Source organism: Taudactylus pleione, unplaced genomic scaffold, assembly GCF_031769625.1.
Source record: "Taudactylus pleione unplaced genomic scaffold, aTauple2 ptg000762l, whole genome shotgun sequence".
Taxonomy (NCBI): domain Eukaryota; kingdom Metazoa; phylum Chordata; class Amphibia; order Anura; family Myobatrachidae; genus Taudactylus; species Taudactylus pleione.
In genome coordinates this window covers 150,173-164,327 of record NW_028285164.1, presented here as the reverse complement: position 1 = coordinate 164,327, position 14,155 = coordinate 150,173, and the positions used below count along the sequence as shown (strand labels likewise).

Genomic DNA, 14,155 nt, shown 5'->3' with positions numbered 1-14,155 from the left:
CTGTACACATTATAGCGGCTGCAGCATTAGCATATTTTGGCAGGACTGCTGCGTACAAAGACGCAGAGGAGATGGGATTTGCCCCCCACCTCTGAATGAGGCCCTTGGTCCATCTCTGATTGAGTTTATAAATCTGCGGCAGTTGTGAGGATTTAGTGGACATACAGCACACATATTGCTCAGGGTGTCATTAGCTGTTAGCCTTGCCTATGGCCAGGGCCGTTGAGTCGTGTTTGGGGCCCGTGTCATACTAAGGGGGCGTGGCCAAATCAGGGAGGCATGGGCACATCCCCTCCCAAAGGAAAAGCATGTAAACTATGTGTGATGCAAATCAGTGGCTCGACCAGGCCCCTCCAACAGGCCTTAATAATTAGTACCCGCTCCCCATCCCCCTTTCGGCTCCCCTGTCAATCATTGATGTGTCGGCCACCAGCAGCGGCCTCAGCAGATCTGCAGATAGATTACAGCGGTGTGGAGTGTGGCGTGGGCATAAGAGTGTCTACAAAAGTCTGGTTTTAATTTGTTTCTAATGTGCGATAAGTAATTATGGGCCAAATGTAGACATTCATTATTCTGCTGTAATAAACCATGATGACCCAGAAGTAATGTAATAAAAAGCTAATTGCATCATTGATTGAAATGAGTGGTTGGAAAATTAGGTTCTCTAGGTCCAGCTCCATAGTTTAAGGTTTCACTGCTCTGCATTCAAAACTTGAACTTAATTAATTGCTGCATTCATATAGCTTATATGTTCCCCTAAGTGCTTCCATCAGTGCAGATAGATAGAAAGCATAAGCTCATGTATAAGGTCTATGCGGTGGGCAGATTTATCTGGAGTACAAGAAGTTAATGTCGCCCAGTTTGGCGTCACTCACCAGCTTTAGGGAATGTAGCGATAAGGAGGTCATCTTCCCGGGCCTGGAAATTATATAGTTTGTCCCAGATGTCACAGGTGGTCTGAGGAAGCGGGATCCCGTCCACCTGCCCCAATTTAATCCTCTGGAACTGCTTTAACTCAGATAGGTTACTCATTAACTCTGGATCCATTCTGGAATAAGACATTGTCTCATGAGAACAGGAAAATAGTAATGATGACCACATTGTCTTCTTACCATTTTATTCTAAAACACAAGTTTCTATAATCAGGACTGTGCTACCAGTCCTCACACTTCTAATGCCGGAGAGACCCTGGATCCAGCTTCATTTAATTTTTCGTCCTTTCGTCATTGTCATCATTGTATATTTATAGACTGTGAGCTCTCACGAGCAGGGCCCTCTTCCCTCATGTGCTATTCCTTCCCTCACCATCATCTCCTCCCAGCTGCCTACAAAGACACCGAACCTTTGGGTTCTGCCGCCGCTAATTATTTGGGTAAATTATGACCTCTATAAGCCATCTCCATGTCCTGCAATGTCCTGTACTGTAAGTCACTGTTTTCTTGTTTTGTTCATACTGTTTCTGTACTTTGTAAGGCGCTGTGGACCCCTTGTGGCGCCATATAAATTAATGATAATAATAATACACTGCCACAAAACTATATAGCTACGGATGGTCAATATAATAAATCATACAAAGAAACTAATCCTACATTAACACAGGATAAGGACATGGAAAGGTTGGTGAAAAAGATACAGACAGGAGACAGAGGGTAGGTAGGGCCCTGCCCTCAAGAGCTCACAATGTAGAGGTCCTAGAGGTGTTACAGTGCAGTACTCACAATGTTTTAATGCAGACTTGCCTACCCTCCCGATTTGGCCGGGAGCCTCCCCAAAATCGGGTTCTGCTCCCGGCCCTCCGGAAAGGCAGGCAAGCCTCCCGGCGACCCATCCGGCACCCAAATACCCACCCCCCTGCTGTTACAATATTACAGTATAAACCCCGGTGCTGAATCGTGTCATTGTGACCCCACTCCCTGCTTCACAATGGTGTAAATCTCGGCATTGTGAAGAGGGGGCGGGGCCATGATGATGCAATTGCCCTGTCACGCCCCATGCTCCACCTCCAATAATACGTCATTGCCGTGACACAACCCCTTGCCGTGGTAGCCCGAAAGCTCCCTCCCGGGAGGAGGGAGCTGAATGTCAGCAAGTATGTTTTAATGTGAGGCAAAGTGAGGCATTGTGAGGCACAAGGCAGAGTATGTAGCCGAATGAACAGAGAATTGCACACATAGGGCCTCATTCGGAGATGTACGCCTCCCAAGTGCAGAATGGGTCCTGCATCATTGCATGGGATGTAGTCAGGATGCCGGCGGTCGAAATGCCGAACGCCAGTATCCCGACACTGAAAGCCCGGCATGGGACTAAAGATAGGCGTCTAAATATCGACGCCTATCATTAGCCCCACACAGAAATCCCGACGCCCGGCATACCGAACGTAGGTTAGCCGGGCGTCGCAAAGTGTTAGCTGCGGGGGGTGGAGGGTTAGGTGTAGGCACCCGCAGGGGGGACTTAGAGTTAAGCACCCGCCTGGGAGAGTTAGGTTTAGGTTAGGGGAAGGGGGGATTAGGGTTAGGTACCACTGGGAGGAGGTTAGGGTTAGGCACCCCCCTGGGAGGGTTAGGTTTAGGGTGCGGGGAGGGGGGGTTAGGGTTAGGCACCACCCCCGAGTCTTAGGGTTAGGCACCCATAAGGGAGGGTTGGGGGGGAGAGGGGAGGGTTAAATAGACTTACCAGCCGGCATCAGAATTTTGATCTGTCGGGCTTCCAGGGCCAGGGTTTAAACTGGCGGCTTTTAAGCTGTCAGTGTTTCATACCCAACCCAATTGCTGATCGATAGGCTGCGGTCACTTGGGTCGGGGTGGGGGCGGTGTCGACCTCCATTCCGGAGAACATCCTTGTGACAAACCCGTTTTCTGTGAGAGCAGAGAACAGGGTCTGGGTCTTCCAATGCAGATTTCCAGCCTCAGCAACAGAGCTGCTTGGGACAATCCGAGTTACTCAGATGGCCGATGGTGTCGCAGAAGATCAGATGCTGCGTCTTAGGAGCCAGCACTCGGATCTGCGATGCTGTTAGGAGTTGTCTATTCTCCTCAGACGCCTCCCGCTGCATTAGCTTTAGTTAGCACCAGCGTCCAAAGATGCCGCAGCGCAGCTAACAGCGACCAAGAAATAAAAGTTGACCAAAGGATTAATCTTGTACTACTGATAACAGGATGATGGCCCAGATTTATAGCCTAAAAGTTTCCTGCAGCAAATCAGTTGTGCTAAGAAGAGAATGTATTACATCCCCCATTGAACTACAGACACACCTTACACTCCTCCCACACCTTACAGACTGTGGGCCTGATTCAGACCCGGACGCTATTTGCGGACGCTCGTTCTTAAAAAGGGGCCGAATATTTAAATTGAGCGCTCACTCTTTGCGGTGTGTTGACGCCTCTATGTCAGAGCGAGCGTCCGAAAAATGCGCTCGCTATTTTGTAATATGCCCCTTTGCCGTTCGCATTACACGTCATCTCCGCTATTTAATAGATTAATCGGGAACATCGAAAGGCATCTGAACTGCTCGCAGTGCTTGTGGTAGGATTAACTTCCCGCTATCACTGCGAGCAGTTCAGGCTACAAAACAACCAAGTGACGTGGTCGATGACACTGCTTTGTTAATTATGCACACCCATTAAACGCCGTTTTGACCATTTGGCACGGCTGCGTTCGGATCTCCACTCCCCCGTTTTCAAGCACCTTCCCCTGTTACCACCCACAAACGCCTCATTCTGTCACTCAAATTAGCAGCCCCTCGCTGTTTTACGAGCGCACGATTTCCGACCGCAATGACTGGTTTGCGCATGCGCATTATGACCCATACGCATGCGCAGTTGTGCGAACATCGCTCAGAGCGAACGAGCGGCCACTTACGAGCGGCTCTGAATCAGGCCCTGTGTGCCTGGAAGAAGGAGAAGCACCACCCAAATAATGCTTCTAGATTACTGTATGACCCTGCAGGCTGGATAAATATGTGCAACTAATGACTTATAACTACAGCTGCATACTGTACCTCCCAAACTGTAACCAAGAAAAATTGGGACAACACAATCCACAGCCCCAAACCGTACAAGACACGGACCAACCTAGCCATCCACGGCCATTTCTGATTAAACCACTCCTGTTTTTTCCTTAAACCCATCCATGGCAGGATTTAGGACCACTGGGAGGTGCACAAGCAGTTGCTGGTCATTTTAAAATGAACAATAACAATATCACCATCATTCACAATCATTTAAATAAGGAAGTGCAGAACTTTTAAGAACCAAGGGGAGATAAAACACCAGCCAGTCAACTCCTAACTGTCATTTTTCAAACACAGACTGTGACATGGCAGTTAGGAGCTGATTGGCTTGACTTTATCTCCATCCAAGGCTTAGTAAATAGACCCCCATGTGTTTTATTATATGATTGATGATTTGGTACAATTATAACCCGATGAAAAGTCCCCTAACATATATTCAATAAAATTTCCATTGGTTTATTGCCCACTAACCATTGAATACATCTTAACATAACTTAAACTAAATAAAGATTTAATTTAATTAATTAATGAATTAACCTGAAATGAGGTGGCCAGGAGACGCTGCACTCTCAGTTCTAGCTTTCCAAGATGTAAGATACCAGGGGATGACTAAAACGTCCCCTCTAAAGATGCACTTACGAGGCGAAGGTCTCGCTTCCCTCATGTGCATTGTCCGGACACTTCCTCACAGGAAAGGCCCAGGTCCCCCTGCACAAAGCAGGACAAACTCGCCATGTAAATAGAGAGCAAGCGCCCCCACAACTCTTTCTTGCGCCACATAAAGCCACTGAGCAGGGGCGTGTCAAGAGAGGAGGGGGCCCATGTGCAGTCTCTGTCCGGGGCCCCCTCCTCTCTTTCTCTGGCGACCGGCAGCGCACTGAGTGCAGTGCCGCATCGGTAGACTCTGGGCACTAGTCTGTGCCCAGAGTATACAGGGCATGAGCTACAGCCATTTTCCGGGTGTTTCCCTACTGCGCATGCGCAAAACATCGGGAAAATGACCGCAGTGGCCATTTTCCAGGCGATTTTGACAGCGCTGATACGTGGCTGACATGGGACTCCGGAGGCGGAGTGGAAAGTATCAAAAATATGGGTGCAGGGTGTGCGGTGTGTGCCCGTGTGCCCCTCACACCCTCCACCCATATAGATACGCCCCTGCCACTGAGATGCAGCTCTCTTCCGACAGTGCTGTGCCTCCAGTAGGAGGAAAAAGAAAAGTTAGCAACAACAAACACAGGAAGGTTTTGGGTGGGACGGTGGGCTCCAACTGCAAAAGAGGCTGTCCTAAACACTTAGACCTAAACTATGTACAGCCAGCCAGGTAAAGACCACCCCTGAATAGCACCTATTGGTCTAAACCACCCAGCTGACCCAGGACCATTAAACTAAAACCCAGTAACAAGGCTGTCACATTCAGCCAATCAGCAAAAAACCCAGGAATATTATTTATTGTCAAGCCTAGTCTGCTTTCGCCTGCTATTACATCTGTTACATCGTGAACACTTAATACAGGGCTTTTAATACCAGTTCATCTTGAATTAATCACAGAACATTGCAGCACTTTTATTTCATACAGTATTTATTTAATTGCTGTTTAATTCTAATGAATATGTACATATAAGTTAGCTATAGTACTATACAATGACTTCAACCACAGTGCCCCAATATCTGAGGAAGAATAGCAAAACGTGTTGTGTCAACACTAGCAGCCAGGCTTACCAGCTACTCATTACTGTAGATAACAGAAACTAATCAATGTCTGATTATTAAACTGTAAGTGCATATTTAATTATTTTTATTATTTTTATGACTTCACTCTCCGCACTACATGGATGAAAAACTGGGAAGATGGATAAGGAGGAAGCATGCTACAAGAAAATGGCCACTGCCAGTGCTTAAAGTGGTCCTAGAGAAGTGGTGAAACTCCCCCCTTCCCCACCTCAGCACTTTTTCACTACAGGGACAAAAAAGAGGCATTGTCTCAAAATTAAGGGCTGTGGTCACAATCTTAACCACATTATACCGCACATAAGCCCTGATTCAGAGTTGGGAATAGAGAGAGAGATAGCACTTAACTGTGTACCTGGGCAAACCATGTTGCGATGCAAGGGGTGTAAATACATACATTTTTGTTTTGCATGTAGTGTAAATACTGGCTGATTTTACATGTAGCCCACAAATACTGCACAGCTTTATTATTACTCTACAATTTAGATGTCAGTTTGGATACCTCCCTCCCAAATCTAAATCTCTCTGCACATTTTAAATCTGCCCCACCTGCAGTGCAGCATCGTGTCACCAAGATGATCAGCTGAGAGAGAAATTTCTCTCTATTCCCAACTCTGAATCAGGCCCATAGTGCCCCTGATTCACATTGCACCACATAGTAGTGTCCCTTATTCATATTATGGCACACAGTAGTGCCCCTTTTACACAATGCCCACAGTAGAGCCCCTTATACACACTGCCCATAGTAGTAATGCCCCTAATACAATGCCCGCAGCAGTAGTGCCCCTCATGCAATGCCCCCAGTAGTGGTGCCCCTTATGCAGTGCCCCCAGTAGTGGTAGTGCCCCTTACGCAGTGCCCCTAGTAGTGGTGCCCCTTATGCAGTGCCCCCAGTAGTGGCAGAGCCCTTTATGCAGTGGTAGTGCTCCTTATGCAGAGCCCACAGTAGTGGTGCCCCTTATGCAGTGCCCGCAGGAGTGGTACTCCTTATACAGTGCCCACAGTGGTAGTGCCCCTTATTCAGTGCCACCAGGAGTGGTGCCCCTTATACAGTGCCCCCAGTAGTAGTACCTCTTATGCAGTGCCCACAGTGGTAGTGCCCCTTATGCAGTGCCCCGCATGAGTGGTGCCCCTTATGCAGCGCCCCTTATGCAATGTTCCCCCTGTAGTAGTGCCCCCAGTAGCAATGCCACCTGTAGTAGTGCCCCAATAGTAATGCCCACAACATTAATGCTACCTGTAGTAGTGCCCCCAATAGTAATACCCCCTGTAGTAGTGCTCCAATAGTAATGCCCACAATAGTAATGCCCCCAGTAGTAGTGCCCCCTGTAGTAGTGCCCCCAATAGCAATGCCCCCAATAGTAATTCTCCCTATAGTAATGACCCCAATATTAATTCCCCCTGTAGTATTGCCCCAATACTAATGCCCACAATAGTAATGCCCCCTGTAGTAGTGCCCCCAATATTAATGCCCACAATAGTAATGCTCCCTGTAGTAGTGCCCCCAATAGTAATTCCCCCTGTAGTAGTGCCCCCAATAGTAATGCCCCAGCAGTAGTGCCCCCTGAAGTAATGCCCCAATAGTAATGCCCCCAATAGTAATGCCCCAATAGTAATGCCCCCTGTAGTAGTGCCCCCAAAATTAATTCCCCCTGTAGTATTGCCCCCAATAGTAATGCCCCCTGTAGTAGTGCCCCCAATATTAATGCCCACAATAGTAATGCTCCCTGTAGTAGTGCCCCCAATAGTAATTCCCCCTGTAGTAATGCCCCCTGTAGTAGTGCCCTCAATAGTAATGCCCCCAGCAGTAGTGACCCCTGTAGTAGTGCCCCCAATAGTAATGCCCCCTTTAGCAGTGCCTCTGATAGCAATGCCCCCTATATTAGTGCCCCAAATAGTAATGCCCCCTGAAGTAATTCCCCCAATAGTAATGCCCCCTGTAGTAGTGCCCCCAATAATAATGCCCCCTGTAGTAGTGCCCCCAATGGTAATGTCCCCCTGTAGCAGTGCCACTTATACACACAAAAATCACAATACTTACCTTAAGCCCCGCTCCTGCATCTGCAGCCGTCTGGCTGGCCGCTCCTCAGAACTATGGGAGAGACATCATGACATCTCACCCATAGTGCACACTGGCGGAGCCAGAAGGAGTAGCTCAGGAGTGAACTTCAGCCTCTGGCTGCTGCTGGTGCTGTGGGGAAGGAGCCTGGCACCCGCTGGTAACAGAATCTCAGCGGGCGCCCGGCAAATGGAGACTCCCGGAGGAGGCGGAACTGGTTCTATCTCCAAATAAAAGTGACAGAACCTAGTTTCGCCCCGTTCCAGCCTGCTTTAACCCTTGGCCACCGCTCTTCAGCACACTGATGGCTACGTGAGCAGCTGTGTGCCCAAGGATTCGTGCTGCATTACAGGGGATTTATAACGGATTGCATGAGCCTGGTGGAAGAGTGACTTAGAAGGGGTCATTTAAGTTGCTGGAAAATAGTACAGTCAGACTGGCCCAAGGAGGTACAGGGAAAATCCCCTGGGGGCTCCACCCCCTCCTCTAATATCAGGTTTCAGATCGTTCATTTGAATTATAATTTGTTACTCTATAGGAGGGGTAGTTACCTGGTAGAGCAGGAACAGGGATGAACATGGGTGCTTGGCTTGTTTCTATAGATGCTACACCAAGTTTTGCCCTCCTGCCAATCAAAATTAGTGCTTGACTTAACAGATCTAATGTTTTCTTATGTGAAAATAACATTTAAATATAGCATATTGCAAACTAAGGGTCCCTATTTAACAAGAAAAAAAATGGGTGCAATATGGCGAAGTACCTTGCCGTGAAGTGATCGGTAGAGTTATTTTACCAGTCAGCATTTTTTTTCCTGCCCTCCGGCCACCAATGAGTGAAGTTTTCAGTGGAGAGAGAGGGAGGGGTCGGAGAGTGGGTGGGAGGGGGTGGAGAGAGGGGTGGAGTAGGTGGACAGTAGGAGGGAGGGGCGGAGAGTAGGAGGGAGGGGTCGGACAGTGGGAGGGAGGGGGCGGAGAGAGGGAGGGAGTAGGTGGAGAGCTGGGCCAGGAGACGGAGCTGCAGCACTGCATTTTGGGTAATGTGCTAGATGTCGGCTACCCGCTGGGACATTACCACTGGCCGGCACAGATGGACGCCAGGATTACCTGTAGTGGGTTGCATACAAAGTCCATACAGTTTGCATGGGTGGGAGGAAGCAGCCGAGCCCTGCTCTAGAATAGGACAGACTGCAGAATATGCCCAATAGATACCACCTGAAAAGAGCTTAAGCACCTTTACCATTAGAAATGAGCGATAAAACGCTTATCACTGGTTCTTACATGGGGCCCAAAGTATGAAGATGGAAAAAATAAAATCGCAACCAACACTAAAGTCATCCCAGTAGTGATAACTTAGATAATAGAACCTTTTACTGGCCATCATGTGCTTTATTATTATACATATGTTACATTATACTGCATTCCCAGTACTATGGTGTATTCTCTACAGTACATTATTATGCATGCACTATCAGTATATACAATATATTTATATTTATAAAGGAGCCCAGTCCATGTATTGTATCCATGCTGTCTGCAGGCTGTGTCTTCTCTAATCGTTGTCCCCTCTGTGTGATACTGTAGCTGTCAGAACTATGTCACCTTGGAGGAGATGTATCAATTATTCCAAAGAGGACAAGTGCAGAAGTTGCCCAATCAGCTGCTCATAATCTAGCTATATAGCACAGTCTATAAAATGACAGCTAGAATCTGGTTGCTATGGACGACTTCTCCATTTGTCCTCCTTAGAAGCTTTGATCCACCTCCCCTAAATTACAGTTTGACGCAAGTCAGTTTTGTGACAGGTCTGTCAGATGGCAATACGGTACTCGTCCTCCTCAGCATTAGATAAAGGTGTCGTTGTCACAGTCTCCCTGAAATGCTTTATCAGACGTACGCAAGTTTGACCTGAGGACGGGTAAGTTTGTATCAGGACAATTATAGCAGCAGGTCCATAGTATCAGCTATTCAGTGGTTCTCAAACACGGTCCTCAGGACCCCACACAGGTCACGTTTTCCAGGTCACCCAGCAGGTGTACAGGTGTATTCATTACTCACTGACACATTTTAAAAGATCCACAGGTGGAGCTAATGATTTCACTTGTGATTCTGTGAGGAGACCTGGAAAACATGCGCTGTTTGGGGTCCTGAGGACCGAGTTTGAGAACTTGTGAGCTATTTGCATAACCCACGTACACGATGTGCAATTACCTGAGTGTCCTGGTCTTCTCCTTTCTGTCACTGTTTTCTCTCTTTGACTCGGATTTTGTAAATGTTTTTTCTGTTTTGTAGCTTCTACCGTCTCGCTGTCTTCATCTAATTCTCCTGTATTTATTCATAGCTCATTGTTACTACTTCTGTGAATTCCTCGTATTTGTAGTATCCCTCCTCCTCCTTTATTCCCCAATCCCACGCCCATAACATGCACACTCACTATCCTCATGTTGTTGAGGTTGTTGGGGGACACTGGGAAAGGTGAGACAAGCCCAATACTCCCCCCCCCCCCCCCCGCCGCCCATGCCGCTCCTGCTTACAGCCTACTAGCACAGGGCTGTCCAGAGTCTTGGCACTAAGCTCTTCTGCAAATATTACTTTCATTCTTTGGTGACAGAATTCTGGAAGCGGGATGAAGTGACAGTGTTGTAATTCTGTACTACAAAGTACAACAGTGACTGGTGAAAAGCTGACGGGACAGAAGTGCAATGCAACAATGCTATAGGTATTACTCAAAATCTTTTACAAATACTCAGTGGCAAACGCAGGATTTCTAGAAGGGGGTTTCCAAATGCTTGATTTTAGAGCGAGTGTGGCCTGTCCATGAAGAGGGCACAATAAGCTCTTAACAAGCTTCAATATGCGTCATACAGAGTATATTGTTTTGCATAATTCCAGCATATACAGGACCAGTGATCACAGTATAGCCATTAGATGTGGCAGTAGGGCCATCCTGCCTGAGCATTGGAGCAAGTCCGGGAGTCTGGGGGAGCGGCAGAAGAATCTAGCACTGCCCTGGACATATATGTACATATTGGTCTCCTTATGCAGTGGATAGAGTATTATTATACAGTATTAATAATTAACCCTATTGATGGTCTATAACAGTGCACCCCTAACAGTGCATGTTTTCTACATATCCTAGTTGGTGCACAGGTATATTTATTACTAGCTGACACATTTTAAAAGATCCACAAGTGGTGCTAATCATTTAATTTGTGATACTGAGAAGAACATGCAGCACTAGTAACATTCTATTATATTACTATTCTATTATGGTCATGGTGTGTGCTGGGGAGGGGGGTTTCCAGGCAGATGGAAACCCCCCCTGCGTTTGCCTATGATACTGTTCAGGCACTTGCAGTATCCTGCGGCCGGACTTACTGAATTTTGATTGCATAGGGCTGCCTACAAAAATATGCGAGTCTGGGACACGAGGGTGCGGATTACGGTGCCGTTACCAGTGTTTCTACTCCGTTGCAACAGCAACTTGCACCTTTGCACCTAATTGAATTGAGCCCTATAGCTAAACTCTAACTGAAAGCAGACTAATACCCCTGTAGGCAATTAATCCTCCAAAGGACGAAGCAAGATGCAGATATATATTCTATAACCATAACTGGAATAATTTTACTTAATCACAATGTTATAACAAATTTATGAGAAAGCAGTTTAGTACAATACAGTGAGAAAAGCAATTTATAACAAGAGTAAAGTACTAACTACTGTAGGAAGAAAGCCTATTTCCTGCGCAATTTCTGTTGTCTGCGCTTACATGATGATATGAGACAATTTGTGAGTGACTGCTCCTATTTGTATGGTTAAGCGCATGGCATAGCGAGGCGAGTTGGTGGCAGATGTGGGATTTAATACTTTACTCCTTCTGATGGTGGCACTGGGTGAAGATGCTGGTTTTTACCGAATGCCGGCTATTTCCTATAATGCATCTCACATTGTGAAATGAGCACGCTATTGGTTGGCATTGAGAAGCCTTTTACACTCCATTATTTTCATCAAACGTTTTGATTTATTTTTCATCATGATTTCCACCTCCCAAACATTTATTGCCCCAGGTTCCCCCAGGCAAAACAAAATGCCAATCCAAGTCTATTTGCCGTATTATCTCAGCTGCTATCTGTCAATTATCGGGTGATTTGAAGTCTCAAACTCCTCCTTCTACTGCAATGGTGGTCAATTGATTATGGTAATCCTACAGTATGGAAGGGTTGGGTACAGAGTGCCAGTGCTAGGGATCCTGGCGGTCAGAATCCCAACAGGGTTAGGATACCGACACCTGTCGGTCAGTATCCTAACCTTCCCCCTCTCCCTACTCCTAACCCTCCCTCCCCACTGCCTAAACCTAACCTCCCCCTTAGTGCCTAAATCTAACCTCCCCAACACTGAAAACTAACCCTCCCTCTTAGTGCCTAACCCTAACCCTCCCCCTAGAGCCTACCCCTAACGCTCCCCCTAACCCCAGTACTTACCGTCAGCATGCCGGCTGTCTGGATGCCGACGCTGGGATTCTGACACCAACATTCTAAGCACCAGCATCCCGACTGTCGGTATTATGACCGGATCCCTTAGAGCACACGTGCTTCTAAGAATCTAACATACAAAAATCTTAAACTATTCTCGACGTTATTTTATTTATACATTTTATTTTTCCTGTATCAAACAATCACACAAATCCCAGGTCTTAAATAATGACTTTGTTGAGATATTAGTAATTGAAGTAATGTATTCTGACCATCGGGATCCTGAGCGCGGCAGCCCGTACCCATCCCTGATCTAATTATGCCACAATATTCTAAAGATGTGGCAATGGGAGGTCTCAAGAGTCATCCTACCATGAAAACTTTTGTGCTGTAACTGAAAAATGTATCTGATCATTTGCATTAAAACATGAAACATTGGTGAATAGAAGGCCAAAAGGCTGCTGTTAGTGTGTCTGTTATTCCCCATCAAACAGCTGCAGCATCACTAGCTTTGTCCCACTGACGCTATAAGATATAATTTATCTAGCTTCTATGTTATGCAATATGCACCCACCAAACTGGTGGAGTTGGGCAACTTAATGGCTAAAGCTGGCCACACACTAGACCAACTTTCATCCAACTAGTTGGCTGGTTGGAATGAAAATCTGGTAACATATGGGAGTAACTGATGATCAGCAATTTGCTCCTAAATGCCTGAAAACAGATGAAAATGGTCGGTCAGACAAGTTTGTTAAATGTTTGAGCTAAACAATTTGTTCAAACAACAGTTTTTGACCATTTTCCGGCGTTTGGGAGCAAATTACTGATTGTCATTTGCTTTCATACCTTACCAGATTTTCATTCCAACCAATCAACTAGTTGGCTGGTTGGACAGATAATCTTTAGATGTGTTTACCCAGCTTAAGTACTGTACCCTCACCTCCTGGGATCTTCTGTCAGGTCGATTGTGGGCCATATTATAACCCGTAGACAGACAGGCAGGTACTGGGTCCTCCATAATAACACAGGTTAAAAAAAAACTAAGGAAAAACAACAATGACAGCTGGTGGTTGCAGCTCCACTACGTTATATTTTCAAAAAACTTTTTTTATTGGAGTTGTTCATCCAATCAGTATAGATGTTTATACAACCTTGCCAGTGTCGAATCATCAGATAACTACAACAGTCCGAAGACCTTGGGCATGGTTCCGAGTCAGATGCAGCCGCAATTTGATTTTGTTTGTACAGAGTCGCAGTACATATTCCACGTGCAGGGTCTCAGAAGTATATAGGAAGTATATGGGGCGCTCCTGGCCGGTGACTGGGAGGTAACTGGGGGGAGGGCTCATCAGACGCACTGAGATGTTGCATCTTATGGGAGTGTTGCAGGCGTGTGGTTGACAGCAATTGTATACAGAGACGCGGAACCGATCACATAAGAGGCCATACTCACACTGCGAATCTGCACCTGCCGTAGGGCTGGTCAAGTTTTGATGGTGCGACCGATGCTGGCAGCGGGCGCTTCAGTCCTTGCACATTGGGACGCACGCATGTACTCCACGGATGGGCTTTGTAGCGGCATTAGCATAAAGTCACAGACGCGTCTACGGCAGCAGACGCCAGGACAGCTGCACCCGACTCTCGATCAGGTCCTTTACGTGGGAAAATTAACAAACAGTGGACGGCACATCCAATAGATCACAGAGTCCGCTCTCATCATGGGGCCGAGCCAGGGACACAAGCTTGGTGATAAGTAGGCAAAATGGGAAGCATTCATCACTGTGCATTAATATATGTAATAGTACATGTATTATTATCTATCCCTCGGCAACACGAAGAGGCCACGATGGACATTCTCAGTAAGGTGACTGCACTGTAAGCAATGATGTAA

The 14,155-nt window shown here is 46.7% G+C and overlaps 1 protein-coding gene across 2 annotated transcripts in view; it reads right to left on the bottom strand.

Annotated features, from left to right (window-relative positions):
• LOC148476866 (sulfotransferase 1C4-like) overlaps nucleotides 1-14,155 on the bottom strand; it is a 45,562-nt gene that overhangs the window by 23,005 nt on the left and 8,402 nt on the right. The window contains exons 1-2 of one of the 2 annotated variants that reach the window (XM_088457470.1): nucleotides 10,004-10,123; nucleotides 876-1,048 (exon numbers count right to left, since the gene is read on the bottom strand). In XM_088457470.1, coding sequence (XP_088313596.1) covers nucleotides 876-1,047 — 172 coding nt within the window. In that variant the 5' untranslated portion in view covers nucleotide 1,048; nucleotides 10,004-10,123. Of the gene's footprint in view, nucleotides 1-875; nucleotides 1,049-10,003; nucleotides 10,124-14,155 lie in introns of those variants that run through there. The other variant, XM_088457471.1, reaches the window with a different exon arrangement.